Source organism: Miniopterus natalensis, chromosome 1, assembly GCF_054644295.1.
Source record: "Miniopterus natalensis isolate mMinNat1 chromosome 1, mMinNat1.hap1, whole genome shotgun sequence".
Classification (NCBI taxonomy): Eukaryota; Metazoa; Chordata; class Mammalia; order Chiroptera; family Miniopteridae; genus Miniopterus; species Miniopterus natalensis.
The window spans coordinates 4,672,813-4,691,112 of record NC_142081.1 but is presented as its reverse complement, the minus strand read 5'-3'; the positions used below and the strand labels follow the sequence as shown (position 1 = coordinate 4,691,112).

At 47.9% G+C, this 18,300-nt stretch overlaps 1 protein-coding gene across 1 annotated transcript; it reads left to right on the top strand.

The window, feature by feature from the left end:
• Positions 1-1,401: 1,401 nt before the first annotated feature.
• Positions 1,402-17,710, top strand: CCNK (cyclin K). Its single transcript, XM_087818307.1, has 11 exons — positions 1,402-1,499; positions 6,672-6,920; positions 7,598-7,679; positions 9,060-9,191; positions 9,934-10,039; positions 10,545-10,602; positions 11,234-11,403; positions 11,764-12,038; positions 12,740-12,773; positions 15,923-15,994; positions 16,382-17,710. Exons 2-11 carry the CDS (start codon positions 6,724-6,726, stop codon positions 17,005-17,007), a joined length of 1,752 nt encoding a protein of 583 aa, XP_087674433.1. The 5' UTR covers positions 1,402-1,499; positions 6,672-6,723; the 3' UTR covers positions 17,008-17,710.
• Positions 17,711-18,300: the final 590 nt, after the last annotated feature.

Genomic DNA, 18,300 nt, shown 5'->3' with positions numbered 1-18,300 from the left:
CGCCCAACACGACACGGATCGCCTCCTTCTTCCCGAGTGGAAACGGGAGGGGCAGAGCCGCGTCGCCCGGCTGGAGCCACGAGGAGGTCGGATTTAATGCCGGAATGACAAACTCCAAAGCACTGAATTCTTCTCCCTAGTAGGGCACGAAACGTGCGGAAGATGGCCAGGGCGCGTGGGAAGAAAGATGACCTATTTTCAACGACTGTTTTTATAACTGGGAAATGAGGGAGAGAAGCGGGGGGTAGTCCCCGGGCACCCGGCGGGCACCTGAGGTCTGGAGAGAGAGGAACATAAAAGCCACCCAGCCTTCGCCCGAGCAACGGGGTGACGACGGGAAGGAAGGAAGCGAGAGCGCGAGCCGGACGCACGCAGAGCCGAGCCGAGCCGCCCGGCGCGAGGGAGCGCGGCCGCGGCCCCGGCCCCACCCGGTGGGCGAGAGAGACCCGGCGCTCCCTGCACCTGCCGCCGCCTCGGGGGCGGGCAAAGCGGGGACCGGAGCGCCGGGCGCCAGGAAGGGACGCGCAGCAGCGGCGAGCACGCTCAGGCCCGGACAGGGCCAGAGGGCAAAGGCCAAGCGGCGCCCTCCGACCCCGCCGGGCGCCCCGCAACCAGCCCACCCCTCCAGGCCTCCGGGCGCACCCCAACCCCCCGCACCCCGGGTCCACAGCGGCTGGCGGAGCGCGGGCCGGACCTCGGCCGAGGGACGCCGGCTGGGTAGGAGGCGGCCTCGCAACACTCGGGGGCGACGGCGTGTCTGCCCCGCGGGTCGTGCGCGCGGAGGGGCCGCCGCCGGCACTCACCTGCCCGCCTGCCCCCTCGCGCAGCGGCACCGGCGTAACACTCCGGCCCAGACCCACCGTCCGCCTCAACCAAGCCCCAGGCGGCGGCGGCAGCGGCTGCCGGACGGGAGGGGCGGGACGGCGGCCTGAGACGGCCCCGCCGCCGCGGCCCAACCCGGATCCGCAAGCCCCGCCCCCGGCCGCCGCGGCCACCGCCCATTGGCCCGCGGCTGAACGCATGGGCGCGGTCCCGCCCCACCGCCCCCCTACCGTTTAGCTCCGGCTCCTCCCCAGCCATTGGGCCTGCTGGCTCCCGGAGCCTGAACTGCCGGCTCGGCCCCCCCCTCAGCTCCAGGGCCACAATTGGCGGAACTGTGCCCCGCCCGGGCGCTGATTGGAAGACGGGCTTCCGGGCCCCGCCTCTCGCGTCCAAATTCCGTTAGCAGGTTCGGTTGCTTCTGAATTTCCTTTGCCCAAGGAGCGGGACCAACGGGAGCGGCCCTCTGACCGGCTCCTCCTCCTGTGAGGCGGGACCGGAAAAAGACTGGCTGTTCTTGGCTCCGTTGAGAGCTCTGCTTTCTTCTGATTGGTTCACATGTGCCTCCGTAGTTTCCGTCGCCGACGCAGCGCGATGACGTAGTTCCCCGACATCCCACGTCCAAGATGGCCGCAGTCGGCAAGGAGAGACGTCGCTGAGGGGTTTGCCTGAGGCGAGGGGTGAGTGACCTACTGATCGCGGGCAGCGCCACCCACCTCCCGCGTACCTAAAGATCGGAGTAGGGTATGGCCAGCTGCCTCCGTCCCCTGGTGGAGTCCCTCTTCCCGGATTCCGCCTCCCTCCGCTACCCCCGGTGCAGCTCGAAGTTAGCGGGCGATGGCGGGGCTGCGGAACGGGCTTCGGGAGAGGGTTTTGAGGCGCAAGAGCGGAGGAGAGAGGCCCGCGCGGACCCTAGAGCAGGTAGCGGCCCTCGCCGAGAGGGGCGGCGCGGGTTTGGGGACTTTGTGGCAGCTGGGGAGAAGGGGCAGGGGTCCTAAGGCGCGCCGCCCGAGACCGCCCACGTCTCTCCAGCGGCTTCGGTGTCTTGGTCCCAACTTTGCTTAGGCCTGAGGCTTCGGCGTCGTTTCGCACGCGGGGCCTCCCCACTCTGGAGTCCGACGAGGACAGAGGAAAAGGCGCTTCCTCGGTCGGGCTCGTCCTCGGCGGGGGACGTCGTGCTTGCCGACCGTCTCCGGGCTTCGGCTGGGTCGGGTTGGGTGGTTGCTAAAGGACTTGCGCTCTAGAAAGTCGGGGTGTTATGTAGAGGTTCTCTAGGAGCGCTTAGACTGTTATTAACTCGCGCAAAACCTGGTCGGTGACGCTTCCTAAGTTCGGGTTGCGGGTTAAATGGAGTTTTCGCTAGATCGTCCGACGTTAGGGGTGACTTCCAAGAGCAGTTACTTGAGGGGGCCCTTTTGTGGTTTTGAAGGTAAGCCTTGGTGATGTCTGTGCGTCTGGCTCTAAGCGGCTCTTCAGGGCCGGGCCGGTGTTGCTCGGCGGCTGAGCGGCGGCCTGTGCGCCTGGAGGTAGGTGCCCCGGTTGGGTTTCCGGTTCGGGGCCCATGTCCAGGTTGCGGGCTGGATCCCCAGGAGGGGGCGTGCAGGAGGCAGCCGAGCGGTGCTTCTCTGCCGTAGATGTCTCTCTCTAAGATAAACGAAGGCATTTAAGTAAGTAAGTAAATAAATAAATAAGTGGGTCTGTAGAGAGATCTAGCGCAGTGGCTCGCAGTTAGCTGTGGGCGCTCGTTAAAGGTTTGTGTGGATGGTGTGGAACGAAAGCTCCACCAGTTTTGTGTCCCCAACACCGACCTCCGCGCGACACAGAGTGAGCTCTCTGTATTGCTGAATGAAGAATGGGTGCCTGGCTGGAGCGGCGGTGTTAGACTTTTTGGTTTAAGACTGTTTGTGTTCCTAGGATGTTTGCCTGCTAAGTAATTTTGACTGCCCGGCCGGGCGTGGCTCAGCGGTTGAGCGTCGACCTAGGATCCAGGTGATCGGGGTTCGATTCCCGGTCAGGGCACGTGCCCGGGTTGCGGGCTGGATCCCCAGTTGGCGGCCTGCAGGAGGCAGCCGATCAATGACTCTCATCATTGATGTTTCTGTCACTCTCCCTCTCCTTTCCTCTCTCTGAAATCAATAAAGATATATTTTTAAAAATAAAAATAAATAATTTTGACTCAGTTAAAGTAACGGAACTTTTTTCACAATTATTACTAGTGCTAGCAAAGTGGAATTATTTTATATGGTTTTTTTTAAATATATTAGTATGAACGCTTGTATTGTTTCTTCACTCTTTCATAATCAATCATAGTCATATTTCTTTTTAATATTCAAGTTCCTTGAATTTGTCCAGTGGGAGACCACCGTGCTGGCTGCTATGTCTTCAATAAGCTTCCATGAGTCTGAGCATGTCCCAGGCAGGCCCCTTCCCCAACCTGGAAAGAAGACCTTATTCTTTGAGGGGATAATGGTGTTGAAAACTAGGATTTGGGTACTGGATGTGTTCCTGATTGTAGGAGTATTGTTGCTTCTAGATACCTGAAATGGACAGAGCTGGGAGATGTGTGTGTAAATGTGTATACATACATATACATACACACACACACACACACACACACATATATATAGCCATCATTTATATTTTCCAATTAAAATTTTAAAGTACAGTTTCTTAATTTTTATTTTATGCATAGGTATATTTGTTTCCTTTGCACTGAAAATCTTGATTCCTATAATAATATCTATATATTTGCCTTATCCAACATTATACAGAAAAAAATGGTTTGACAGTTACAAGTGTTAATGCCACTAGTAGCTGCACTACTGAAACAGTTTAAGGTTTCTTTGCAGTTTTTTTTGTTTTTAGACTATATTTCACTCAGGATGGAACAAGGTCAGAAATTATTCATAAAGATTTTGTGTGGTTGTGTTGCCTGTTTCGCATACACTAGGTTTGAGTTTTAGGATTTTTTTCTTTTTTCTTTTTAGTGAAGTTCATGAATATGTTAAATATTTACATCATTCAAAAGTCAAAGTTACAAAGGGACTCCGGCCAACCTGAATGAGCAATGGCTATAGCTGAAACAGTTTGAGCAACAAAATAATGGTACTGTTGGATTATAGCTCAAAGAATAAAATAAATACCAATGAGTTCATACTAATACAAATGAATGACTGAATAAGTGGAGGACCTTTTCTTACAAATCTTTCTTACAAAATAACTCCAAATAGTGTTGAAGGGAGAAAGGAAATAGAAAATCACCATTGGAACACCATAGTAGTAATGGTTGCAGTGAGCTCCAGAGGGGAATGCTAGAATTCATGGGCTAAACAAGTACTTTGGGTAGTATTTTGCATTGCAAAATATTTTCACCAAGTGATTACTCATCACTGTGGCGATTTTAACATTTGTCTATACATTGTTTGCTACCTCTCCTTCCAAGAGGTGGAGCTTCATTCTCTTACCGGTGAGTGTGGGCTGGACCTCATGTCTCACTTCTTAGGAACAGAATAAGGAAAAGGGGAAAGAGTAACTTACACTGAGAACCTGGCAGAACCCATCTTAACCAAATGCTCGAGGTTAGCACCCACAGGACGGAGTCATTCTCTTATCACCTACACCCCGATGTGGTGTGATGAGAAGGGCACTCCACCTCTGGCATTCTTCCTCCAAACTCCAAGTCTGTTCATGGGAAACCATCAGACAAACCTAAGTCAAAGGCATTTTAACCTGCCTAGTACTTTTCAAACGCAAGGTCGTGAAAAACAAGACAGAGAAACTTACATATTAGAAGGTGCTAAGAAATGTTAACACCTTAATGTATCCTGGAACAGAAAAAGGATGTTTGGAAAAACTGAAATTCAAGTCAAAGCTATAGTTTATTTAATAACGTACCAAAATTATTTTCTTAGTTTTTGATCAACTTACCATGGTTTTTATAAGATGCTGCCATTCAGGGAAGCTGGGTAAAGAGGGTACAAAAATTCTCCATACTATCTTTACAACTTATCTGTAAGTCTACAATTATTTTTAAATAAGGGTGTGTGTTTTTTAAGTCTACGCTATAAAACATATACTCAGGGAAGTCTTGTTCCCAGTGTTCTCACCTTGTTCTTCCCCAAACCCTGTTGGTAGCCATTATTTTATTAGTTTAAAAAAAATAGAGCTGTCTATTCTTATTTCCCCTCCTTTCTTACCTAGATATATACTAACATACTGTCACATTATCCTGCCTCTGGCTGGTCCTGGAAATGTCTCCATACCAGTACTTAAAGCTCTTTCTTTTTAATAGCTGCACAGTACACCGTTGTGTTAATGTGCCACACTTTATTCAGCCAGTGCCCTATTGATGGACATTTGGGTTGTTTACAGCTTTTGCTATTATGAATAACACTTTGGTGAATAATCTTTTGCATATGTCGTTCCATATTTGTGATGGTGTCTTCAGAGTAGATTCCTGGAAGTGGGCTTGCTAAAGCAGAGTTGATAAGTGTGTGATTTTGTTAGGTATTGCCAGATTTCCCTCTGTGACAGTTGTTCCATGTTGTACTCCCCCTAGCAACCTATGAGATGGCCTGCATTTCCTTGGCCTTACCAGCAGGATATATGTAAAACTTTTGGTTGATATTGTGAAATTTTTTTGCTGATCTGATAGATGAGAGATGATATCTTAAGACGTTTATGAGCTGCTCATATTTACTGAGGCTTTAGTTAACCAGTCTCTTCCACCCCAAACCATTGCCTTATTCAGCCACACACAAAAGCGTAAATTAGTTCACAAGATTACTTTTCTTCACATACTTAATTCTCCCTGTTGAAGGAAATATTAGGTTCTCTTTAGAGCTCCCAAGTGTGGGGAGGAGGGAGGAGAGCACCCAGCCTGCCATGTCACCTTCCCCAAAGTTAGGCTCCAGATGAACCAAAGGCCCTGGCCCGAGCCTGCCCACTAAACTGCTCTTTTCATGCAAACCAGACTAACGTGGGTCTAGCACCTCTGCTAGACTAACCTTTTTGCTGCCTGCCCTATTTGAAAATTCCTGTTCTTTGATACAGCTTACAACCAATTTACGTGTTACAGTGACCTCAGATGAGTTTCCTTGTTTTTTTGTTTCTTTTCAACATGGAGCTTTTAGAGAATCTTTATTCTGAATAAAAGAGAAGTGGGTGAGAAAGCAAGAAAATTTTAAAGCAGCTACTTCCTTCCCTTGTAGACTCCCTCCACCTGCTCTCCCAAATCACTACACCCACACTTGATAATGTATTGCTCGGTTCAGTGACTTGTGCAGATGTGAATTCACCCAATCTGGTGAATTTTTAAGTGAAAGCACCTAAGGGAAATCGTAAACTAAAAAGGGGGAAATTTGACCAGGTGTTGGTTGGGAAAGATGGATAATTTTGGAGCATGAATCTTTAGCGATTAGGACAGGTCTGGATTTTACTGAATACCAGACTCTAGACTAGCATGAGGGAACTGGTCTAGTGAAGAAAGGCAGAAAGGAAGGTGAGACGGTAACTCTTCCTTTTAAACTGTCATGAAATTTGGGGGTTATTGTACTGGGGGTCACTTATAGTACAGGCGTTCCTCGGTATCCATATGGGATTGGTTCTAGGACTTTCCTAGATACCAAAATCCATTGATGCTTAAGTCCTTTATTATATGGCATAGAACAAAGCGTGAGAATATGTTAAATTGGCTTTGGAGATAAACCTGGGCTTCTAGCTGCCAATCGGTACTGTTGTTTCTGTGGGAAATTTCGATTCAAAATCAGGTTCAATCTGTAACTGTAGATTGGAATGATTGGAATTGCTTCACGTGGGGTATCCCTGTCCAACTTGGCTTCTCTTTCTCTTAGGATTCTGACATTTTCAGAGAATCTTTTGAAAAGAACAAGTCTACTTCAATAAATGAAGGAGAATAAAGAAAATTCAAGCCCTTCAGTCACCTCGGCAAACCTGGACCACACAAAACCATGTTGGTACTGGGATAAGAAAGACTTGGCTCATACACCCTCTCAACTAGAAGGACTCGATCCAGCCACTGAGGCCCGGTACCGCCGAGAGGGGGCTCGGTTCATCTTCGATGTGGGCACACGGTTGGGACTGTATCCTTATTTCTTGGGCATCTGCTATAGATAGGCTCCCCACCCCCTCTGTACTAAATGGCTCTTGAATATCTCTGTTATCTAATGTTATTCCTGATTTGCGTGGCTCTTCAGGGGTTTTCTATTTCCTGATTTTTATTTAAATGCGTAGACTTACGCCGGCTGGACTAGGCGTGGCTCAGCCGGTGAGCATCCACGTAGGATCTGGGAGGTCGCAGTTCAGTTCCCGTCAGGGCACATGCCTGGGTCGCCAACCTGATTCCCAGTCAGGGGCGTGCAGGAGGCAGCTGATCAATGACTCTCTCATCATTGATGTTTCTATCTCTCTCTCCCTTCCTCTCTCTGAAATCAATAAAAACATATATTTAAAAAGTAAAATATAAATAAATGCGTAGACTTAGCCACTGAGCAGGTGGCCACCAGGAGGAAAATAGCACCCAGTGATCCCAGAGGAAATGTTCCTAAAGGCTGAAGCCCGGCTGTTAACAGGGTAAACTGCACCTTGCTGAGCCTGGGACATGGACTCCGATACCGAGACTCTCATTTACCTGCTTTGCCACTGACAGTGTTTACTTTACCACTGATTTTCTTACTGTTGTTTGTCTTTAGTTTTTCCACGTTTAACTAAGAACAGTAACATAAACATTTTAGACTAAAGTCTTTAACCAGAACAACAGACACTATGATACCCTGGCAACTGGAATAATTTATTTTCATCGCTTTTATATGTTTCATTCCTTCAAGCAGTTCCCAAGATATGTAAGTATTTGAATTTCATTGTAATTCTCTATCACATGGAATTATTTCCACACAATTTAGTGGACTAATTATGTTTTTATATTTCCAGAAAGTATTTATTTTTACATAGTATATACTATGTATAAACAAAATCAAGTTTGAACTTTGTTTTGTTTTTGTTTTTTTTAATTAACCTCATTCAGGTCTTTGTTTAGGCCGATAATAGACCACAGTCATATTTTACTTTGTGTGAAAGTTTATGTCCCTATTACCTTTGCCAATATAAATTTGGGCTTATAATCAAGACCCAACAAAGGCCAAGAAGGAATAGAAATTTTTTAGGCCATATCGCTCATTGTTCATTTACTCTTTAAATGTACACTAGGTCTTCTGCTCTGCGGGAGACTCAGACAGGGAACCTGCCTCATTAGCTTTTAGCCCCAGATAGATGTTATGACATACAAAATATGTGGTAGAGAGGAGGCCATAGGAGAGGTGCAGAAGGAAGACTGCAGCATTCAAGGGAGAGATTAACACATTGTGGAGGGACAGAGGAATATGCTAGGGAGGAGATGCCACCAGTAAGTTAAGCCCTGACTATAAGTGGGGCTTAGATGTGCCAAGATGAGACATAGCAGTAACCCAGCAGAAACTAGCATGACAAAGACATGGAAGAAGCAAGTAGTAAGTGTCAGCCTAGCCAGGAGGTTCATTTGGCAGGAATGGAACGAGGGCCCTGGGTGGAAAGTAGACTGGGTCAGACTGTAGTGAGTGTTGAACTCCAGGCTAGGGCGTTGGACTTCAGTAGGTAAACTGAAGTGGTTGGAGAATTTCATAAAGATGACAGACTTAACAAGAAGTCAATCTGTTGGGGGTTCTTTCTTTTGCTAAGATTTTTCTTAGTTTTTACACAAGTTCTAGAGGAAGGAGACCGTGTTAGGGTTCGTGTTGTGCCCCTGGCATAGTCAGGACTCTCTGGAGCGTCAGGCATGCAGGTGAGATGGGAGTAGGCAGAGAAGATGGAGATGGAGCAGTGAGACCACCTTGGTGATGTGGGAACTAGACTAGGGTCCAGGCAGCTTGAGCAAAAGGAAAGGTAGCTGGGCACCAGCACAGAGGTAGAACCCACAGAACACACATTTAGTTGTATTCTTTTTCTGTAGTAAAGTTCAGGGAGTCGTTACCTTTAAGATTACAGTGTAAAAAGAAAATTTGTGTCTGGCAATATTGGAGGGGGGTGAAGTTTTCTTTGAGCTTTTAGGGTATCTCAGTCCTTGTGAATGAGAAAGGGGGAGGTAGTAGAGTGAGGGGACCACTTTGTGGTGAAGGTCAGAAATCCTCACTTGTGCTTCTATCTGAGCTTTGATGGCAGTATCTCAGGAACGTCTGTCTTCCTTTTAGGTAACAGGAGCTTGTTGTCTCTTTCTGGCTGGGAAAGTAGAAGAAACACCCAAAAAGTGTAAAGATATCATCAAAACAGCTCGTAGTTTATTAAATGATGTACAGTTTGGCCAGTTTGGAGATGATCCAAAGGTAAGAATCAGAACTCCTGCCGTTAAGTCTTGAATCCTTGTGTAGCATAAGATAGAGGTCCTTGTGTTGGCAGTGGCTGTCTCTCCTGTATGTACTGGTCCCAAGTTCCTAAGAGGGCCTGTGCAGAGGTGCTTCTCCTTGCCTCTCTGTAAGACGGGGGAAGATGGCGTAGCCACACTTAGGTAGCACTTGCTACCATGCCAAGTCATGTTTGAGCACTTTTCGAGCGATAGCACATTTAATGGATATAAGCAAAATCCTCTCGCTGTCGGTGCTCCTAGACCCAGAAGCAGTGTGGCTTCTTTGTTTCTGAGGTGATGGCAGCTTCTGGGTAGGTGGAAAGTACCGATGCTGTGTGTGCAAGTACATGTATCTACATGTGCTGTGTGTCTTTCGCTTCCCAAGAATGGTGGAAGGTATCAGTATTTGCAGCTATTTTCAGACACCGAGATTGATATGTTCTAAAAAGACCACTTTCAGAGGCCCAATAACATTTCTAAGAATCATTATTTTATTTCTAGTACTTTTTTTTTTTTAGCTCTGATTGTTTCATCATCTTACTTTTAGTTCTTTTCAGATTTTATCATTGTGCCTTGAGAGGGAGAGAGGAGAAAAGGAACAAAAAATTGTTGTTAAAATATAACTTGAAAAGAAAATAAACAGGAAAAAGCTCATTTTTTAAAACACTATTTTAGACCTATGATTAAAACTACCTCCCCAACATTTGTTATTTTACTTTTAGGAAGAAGTAATGGTCCTGGAGAGAATCTTACTACAGACTATAAAGTTTGATTTACAGGTAGAACATCCATACCAGTTCCTGCTCAAATATGCAAAACAACTCAAAGGTAAGACAGTTACTAAAAGAGCTTTTTCATTCTGAAACTAAGTCTTTAGGATCGTTTGATGACACTGAGATTGTGCTTCTCAAAAGAGGAAAGCAGAAAATTCGGTGTGTAGAGTACCCTGGCCATAGCTTGCCCAGACAGTTAATACTGTGGCTATTAACACTGCTTCCTTTTGTGTATAAACAGATCCTGCCATCCAGCTGCCAAGCGGTATGAGACAGGAAAATGAGTCAGAATTTTTTAAATAGCCTAATAAAGTTGGCCTTGGAGCCAGCTTTCTTATAAACAGTGGCTCTCAGGGAGTTTGTGTGGCAAGGACAGTGGTGGGGCCTGGACCCACTTGTTTGTCCTTTCCTCCCAGATAGAAGCTCTCTGCTGCGTGTTGGGATGGTGCTGAGGGTGCACCGGGCTTTGTATAAGTACTTGTCATACTTGTCGTTTCTTATGCTGCTGCTTCTTTCTTTCTTTCCCTACTAATTTACCTCTTCCCCCCCCCCATTTCTAGGTGATAAAAACAAAATTCAAAAGTTGGTTCAAATGGCATGGACATTTGTAAATGACAGGTACGTGTGTTCAAATGTTGGTTTAATTAAGCATTTTTAACAAACTACAGAAATGATCTCTGAAAGTGTAGTCTTTAATTATAGTGTTTTTAAATACACAGGGACTTTATATGTCACTTTTTCCAAACCCCTTACTTTGTGTCAAGGAAACCGACTTGACTCAGCCTGAAGAAGAGCCCGTCAGTGGCAGAGCTGGGGCTGAAGTGCAGGTCACCTGCTCCCAGCAGAGAGAGTGTCCTGCCAGCTCTGGGTGATGCAGGATGCTGAAATCTCACCACCAGTTTGAAACAAGCCTTAAACAATGCACCAGAGAGTTCTGACAACTAAATAATTAGAATCCATTTGGTTCTGCCAAAAAACCCATGTGATGTAATGGTTTTAGAGCCTTCATGTTCTAGAGCCCAGGGATCTAATGGGGAACAAAGTGCATGTGAGGGGAATTGTAGTTAAAGTAACTTACACTTTTAGGGGACTAGAAGCTTGCTTCTTACAGGCGTGTAATACTTCACTTGACTATGCTCAGAGAACAAGCAAGTCGACATCTAGACGCCGCAGCTATGTTTCATGCTCTGAGTTATTCACAAATGTTTGTCCCTCCAAGTCAAGTCATCTCTTTTTCCTGTTGAACTAGTCTCTGCACGACCCTGTCACTGCAGTGGGAGCCAGAGATCATAGCCGTGGCAGTGATGTATCTTGCGGGACGTTTGTGCAAATTTGAAATACAAGAATGGACCTCTAAACCCATGTATCGGAGATGGTGGGAGCAGTTTGTGCAAGATGTCCCTGTGGATGTTCTGGAAGGTACTGGACATGCCAGGCATTCGGGAGGGTGTTCCATGTTTAGATGGTGCTGCCCTGAGAACACGAGTCCCAAGAATAGGTTTCCCAAGTAGGCCTACAGAAACTCTTTTTCAGAAGCGCCTGTGACTAAATTCTCAAATGTAATGTCCACTCTGTCCAAGGACATCATTTTGGTGACCTGAAAATACCCACCAGTGCTGCAAACAGCAGAGACAGGGTGAATTTCAAATACGATTCCCGCATTTGGTCCTTGAAGGGGAATTGTGATTCAAAGGGAAATGGGCTGATTTTTTTTTTTCTAGGTAAAATTTTATTTAAGAAATCAATTTGTGGTAAATGTAATTGTTGCCTATCATTTAGACATCTGCCACCAAATCCTGGATCTTTACTCACAAGGAAAACAGCAGATGCCTCATCACACACCTCATCAGCTGCATCAGCCCCCATCGCTCAATCCTACACCACAAGTGCCACCAGTTCCACCGTCACAGTCTGCTCAAGGCTCTGAACCACCACAGCCCCAGCAAAAGGACCCACAGCCATCAGCCCAGCCACCACCACCGCCACAGCAAGCCCAGCAGCCCAAGAAACCATCCCCGCAGCCTAGCCCTCCCCGCCAAGTGAAACGAGCCACGGTGAGTGGCCAGATAGGCATTGGGCATGGCTGGATTTCCCGGTGGCAGTGCCCCACCTGATCACGTTCCTGTTTCTGAGGGATTGTATGGAGCACCGAAAGCAGGGGGTAATGCTTCCGAACTCACTACCAGGCTTCATGTCCATGAGGATCCTGGAAACTTCTGTGGTCAGAGGAGAGGCTCTATCCTCCAGCTGCTGCTGTCTGTGTCACCTCCGACAGGGCCCTGACGCCTGCCAGGGTGTCGTTTCCGCATCTGCACCCTGCTGGAACGGGCATCCATTTCCCTCTGGCTCTGTAGTGTTCGGATTTTTAAGTGACCGTATTTGTAGAAGCTTCTCCCCGAGGTAGCAGCCCAACCTAGGGGAAGGCATTTGATGTTACACAGCCCCCAGAGGAAGCCATGCAGGATATATGTGCATAAGCAAACTCCGCTCATCAAGTTTAGGGCAGTGCACGGGAGGGTCTGAGACTTAGTGTTTTTCAGAACTGAGACAAGTTGGTGTTTCTGACTGATTTGGAAAAGGGAAAGAGGAAGGAAGCAGACACGGTGCTCTGCCGGTGGCAGGTTTGCCCTGCAAGTTAAGCCAACGTGGTTTTGTCTGAGGCCACGTTCTGTCGCTGTGACCTCGTGCCCAGATCATCTGTGTTTCTCACTCTTCCCAGGGCCTGGGTTAACGATTGTGTTTTCTTTTGTAACAGGTTGTTTCTCCCAAAGAAGAGAACAAAGCAGCAGGTAATTTCTGGTTCTGTTTTTTAGTTTTATATGTCTGCTTATAAAAACTTTAAATTCTTAGTCAATATCATTTCTTTTCAGATTAGATTGGCCTTAAAATTTAACCTGAGAGCCCGTCACAAACTTGAGCCTGTCTGCCAGGAAAAGTGCATTGTCTTCTGTGTATTCCATCTCTCTATCTTTAGATCATATTCTGAAAAAGTTTCAATAACAATGTACTGGTCACATTTATAAAATGGAATGAAAGCAGGAGACCTGCTGCAGTGATATTTATTGTTAGAGATTAGCGAAGTGTGCCACAGTAAAGACGGGAAGAGTGTGAAGGGCCCTGATTGTCCCCGTCCTGAACACTGAGTGGCAGGATGGTGTGGAGAAGGGACTACGTGGTGGACAGGGGGTGTCACCCAGATACCACTACACAGCCAGCCCTGCTGCTTATGAGAGCCAGGCCTCTTTCCGACTCCTTTTATATATACATATGTAGTAGAGCCCAGAGTTGATTGATTTGTTTGTGTTGGAAGCAAACAGAAAGAGTGAGCAAAATCTGAAAGATGACAGGAAAAAATGAGAAGAGTTGTGTCATCAGCCCTGTTGTACTGAGCTTACTGAAGGCACAGAGCGTGTCTGCTCGTCTCTGTTTCTCTGTTGCTTAGTTCCACAGGAGGACCTCAGTGAATTATTTATTGAACTGTTCAAGTTACAATAAAGCTACATGTTTCTCAGGATCTTTGGGGGAATGACAAGTTCAGTACAGGTCAATTTTTTTAGCTTCAAATGAGCAAAAACAGTGTGAGACACACAAGAGTGAGTGCACTCCTTTCCACGTAGGTGTACAGTCGTCCTGCGCTGATGTGCGGCATCTGTTGGACAGGTGGAAACAGCCAGTGGTGACCTTGTAAGAGGACTAGAGTTGAGGGGGTGGAGCCTTTAGATAGAAGGAGGCAAGTTAGCAAAGGAATTGGGAGTAAAGGGAGAGAGGAGAGTCTTACTGGGGCAGGAAGAGCTGAAGGGCGTCCCTTTTGATAGGACTGAGATGTGATCGGAAGCGATGACATCCCTGCCTACGTGGAGAAACAGGAATTTTGCATAGGCAGTGGGCGCCATGGGAAGTTGTTTAACAGGAACGTGGCAAAGTCTGATTTATTTTAGAAAGAGTTTCCTCCTGGGAGCAGTAATAGCACAGCTGGTTGGGAATGGGGAGGAGTTTGCCAGCATCTGAGTGAGACCTGATGAGGCAGAGTCAGAGTGTTGGCCTTGGGGCCTGGAAGGGAGGGTCAGACACAGCCTGGAGATGAGATCTCGACTGAGGGGTGCGGTACGCGCCACTGGCTACGGGGGCAGTCGAGTACTGACAATGTGGCGGACTCAGGTGGCCATGTGACCTCAGTGCAAAATATACACCAGATTTCTGAGAGTTAGTAAGGAATGTAGCCCTGACCAGGTGGCTGGAGCATCGTCCCATACACCAAAAGTTTACAGGTTTGATTCCCAGTCAGGGCACGTTCCTAGGTTGTGGGTTTGATTCTCAGTTGGGGTGCCTATGGGAGGCAGTCGGTCAGTGTTTCTCTCTCACATTGATGTTTCTCTCCCCCTCTTCCTCCCTCTCTCCCCTTTCTCTCTAAAAAAAAAAAAAAATCAATAAAAAAGAAAGAATGTAAAAAAACCTCATTAGTCAGTTTTTATGTTGATTATGTCAGGATAAATATTAAAATTAATTTTACCTCTTCTGAACATGGCTACTAGAAAACTAAGTTACATGTGTGGCTCTTTTTATACAGGGTGTCCCAAAAAAAAGGAAACATACTGTAACAGCTGATAACTCGAGTTTGAAAATGAGATGTATTTTAATAAACACTGCCTTTATAATTATTCAATTGTGTGTGTATACATTTTTTGGGACACCCTATATTTCTGTTGGACTTTAGCCTGACTGGCTGTGGGAGGGAGTTTGGAGGGAGTGCCTGAGGTGAGAGGGATACCAGTTAGGAGACAGAGAAGGTTGCTTGCAAGGTGCTGGCTGCTGAGTCTAGGGATGGGGCTCAAGAGTCAGGTTCCCAGTTTTGGAGGATAGAACCTAGAGGCGTTGACCCATCCACCTGGAGAGAGGGCATTTGGCCTCCGAGAAAGATGATAGAGAGAGACGTCCCGGACCTTGAATCTGCTCTGTGTTTAAGAGGAAACCAAGAAAGGGGTCAGCAACGCCAGAGCCGAATCAGATCAGTGCTATACAGGCCGGACAGAGTGAGCTTCAGGATGAATGGGCCAAAACATGCAAACAAAAACATTGCATTCTTTTTTGGGCATGTGTGCACACTCTCTACCCTTGTAAACAGAAGCTTTGGATTTGATGTAGCCTTCTGGGTGGCTCGAGTCATTACTGTGGGTGCTGGTCACATGCAGGTGCTTGACTCTGAAGGGTTGGCCTGTGTCCTCTGCCCCAAGTAGCCCCAACTTCTTGGCTTTAAGGTCGCTTACCTCCAGTTCTCTGCTGGTGCCAGATAATGTGCTGCTTCTGAAGGGCTGCCAACAGGGAGCAAATATTTGTGAGAGAGAAAATAAATAAACTGGAAATGCACCTGAATTAAAAGGTGGTTGTTTCTTGTGAGCACTCAGGGCCTTTCTTTGTGTTCTGTGTATTAGTGGCGACTCCCGGTAGGTCACACAGGGTTACTGAGGTGTTTCTCTGCTGCCCTCAGGTCTTTGGAAGGGCTTGTCTTGTGGAAAAGGGGATCGAAGGTTAGTTTTCTTCTTAGAGGGGTGTAGGAGAGCAAAGGGTTGTGTTTGTTTTGTTCTTTTAAAAGGATTAGTACATAATGTGGTTTTTTAAAGATTTTTTTATCAATTTTTAGAGAGAGAGGAAGGGAGAGGGAGAGCGAAACATCAATCAGCTGCCTCCGGCACACCCCCTACCAGGGATCAAGCCCCCAGTTGGGCTTGTGCCTGACCGGGAATCAAACTGGCAACCTTTCTGTGCACCAGACAGTGCCCAACCCACTGAGTGAGCCACACTGGCCAGGGCAGGATTTAACTGAGGCCTTCCTCAGGTTACCTTAAAGCTTTGTTCTGATCTGTTCTTTTTCCCCTTTTGCTATGAATGTTTATTCACATGAAGAGGTATGAGTGCTTTTTAATCTACTTTTTCTTTGTAGAACCACCACCACCTAAAATCCCCAAAATCGAGACCACTCACCCTCCATTGCCTCCGGCCCACCCACCACCAGGTCAGTGTCTGCTGAGAGCCTTGGGATGCCAGCTTTTCTCCCTGCCTTTTTGAAGGGCAGGCTTGGGAGGTCCTGGGCAAAGTTTACAGAGGAGAGACTTTATAGCCAAACTGTTAGGACAGTAGTGACCAAGGATCTTTAAAATACTTTTTCACAAACTAGGTATTTTGAGGTGGTAAATTCTAAGTATATTTGAATGGTCACATCCAGAAATACAGAACTACTCTGGAAAAGTGAGTTTAGATCAGTTTTAGGAAAACAGCCCTACCAGTGTGTGAACATTTATCCCTATCTGGGCAGGATTGCTGTGGATCTTAGTTAGACTCCGGGGTGTGTGGGGGTGATCTGTGTGGAGCTGCTGGGCACTGACTGGTCTCTCTGCTGCAGACCGGAAGCCTCCCCTCTCGGCTGCCTTAGGTGAGGCTGAGCCGCCAGGCCCTGTGGATGCCAGTGACCTCCCCAAAGTCCAGATTCCTCCTCCGGCCCACCCGGCCCCTGTGCACCAGCCACCACCGCTGCCACACCGGCCACCGCCACCGCCACCCTCCAGCTACATAACCGGGATGTCCACCACCAGCTCCTACATGTCTGGAGAGGGCTACCAGAGCCTGCAGTCCATGATGAAGACCGAGGGCCCCTCTTATGGTGCCCTGCCCCCAGCCTACGGCCCGCCAGCTCACCTGCCCTACCACCCACACGTCTACCCCCCTAACCCGCCCCCACCGCCAGTGCCCCCTCCCCCAGCCTCCTTTCCCCCACCCGCCATCCCACCCCCCACTCCCGGGTACCCTCCACCTCCACCTACCTACAACCCCAACTTCCCGCCCCCACCCCCACGCCTGCCTCCTACCCACGCCGTCCCACCTCACCCTCCTCCAGGCCTGGGCCTGCCCCCAGCTAGCTACCCACCTCCATCTGTCCCACCTGGGGGACAGCCACCCGTGCCCCCACCTATCCCCCCACCTGGCATGCCTCCAGTCGGGGCCCTGGGGCGCGCAGCCTGGATGAGATAGCCTGACGCCTCTGCCCCCCCCCTTTGTTTTTTTTAACAAGTTTTTTTAATTAACTTGAAGAGTAGTTGGATTAAGTAGCAGGGTACCTTGCATAATGCTAGACAGTTGCAGTATGGGAAGATGTGGACCAGCCCGAGAAGTGAAACCAGGTGGCCCTCTACACCTGGAGAGCAGGGACAGCCTCGGCAGCGCCCGGGGCCACCAGGCTGTGCTGGTGTCGGCTGAGGGCAGGAGTCCTGCACTGGGTGACTCTACTAGTGAACATGCTAACCAGCCATATTGGCTCAATACATAGCTTCCGTAAGGAGTGAATTTCCTTCTAGAAATCAGTGCCTATTTTTCCTGGATACACAGTTTTAAACAGTCCAGTTCCATCTGAAGTCAAGCTGTCATCATCACTTTCATTCTGTGTTCTCTCCCATGACATCAGTTGCTCAAAAAAACCCCTTTTTTGATTTAGAGATATTTACAATCTTTGTATTAAAGTTATTTTGAAGGGGTTGCCTGGTTGGATGGCTTTTTCTTCTTCCGGGAAGAAGGGGAGGAATGCACTTGGAAAGTAACGTATGTTTACATCAATCTGCAAATTCCTGTACATAGAGATATATTTTTTAAGTGTGAATGTAACAACATACTGTGAATTCCATCCTGGTTACAAACGGGACTCCTTTAGTCGGTCATCCAAATAAAAGCAGTTCTGAAACCTTTGTCTGTTACTGGCGGTGGGGCTCAGGGCCTGCAGCAGCCCCTGAGTTGATCTCCTTCTGGACCCCTGAGGACCCCCACTGCCTGCCAGGCCTCATCCACGTCTCCCAGGGAGCGCCCTCGTGGGCCAGCCTCTTTCGGCCCGTGCCTGCACTGGCTTTCTCTGGAGGAAGCGGCAGTTCTAAACCAGCTTGAACTGTTGAATATACCTACGTAGACACAGGCCCCAAAGTCAGATGAGGTTTGAATTTGAAGTCCTTTCCATTTCTGGCCTATGACAGGCAGAGGCTCCTGGAGCAAGTTAGTGGTCTGCACCACCCATGCTGAGGGTCCCGGGACAGGTGCACACCCAGCTGCAGCCCCACCTGAAGTGCTCCCAGGGGCCATGGCCCTCTGCCCAGCGACCCCACCACCTGAGACAAAACAGGCACCAAGCGCCTACCACAGAGGCTTGCAAAGAGCCTTTATTTATCTAGTGCAAAGTATACACTGTCACAATCTTCTCTGTTACCTTTTACTAAAATAGTTCAATGTTTTTAACACACTATCAAAAAGTTCTATTTTTTTTTCTCTCCCCAAATCAAAGTG

What these genes read in the sequence shown, in the direction of transcription:
- CCNK (XM_087818307.1), top strand. Translation starts at nt 6,724, where the DNA reads ATGAAGGAGAATAAAGAAAATTCAAGCCCTTCAGTCACCTCGGCAAAC. An exon ending in TGGACATTTGTAAATGACAG is followed by an intron (nt 10,603 to 11,233) that starts GTACGTGTGTTC and finishes CTGTTGAACTAG; the next exon opens with TCTCTGCACGACCCTGTCAC. An exon ending in CCCTGTGGATGTTCTGGAAG is followed by an intron (nt 11,404 to 11,763) that starts GTACTGGACATG and finishes CCTATCATTTAG; the next exon opens with ACATCTGCCACCAAATCCTG.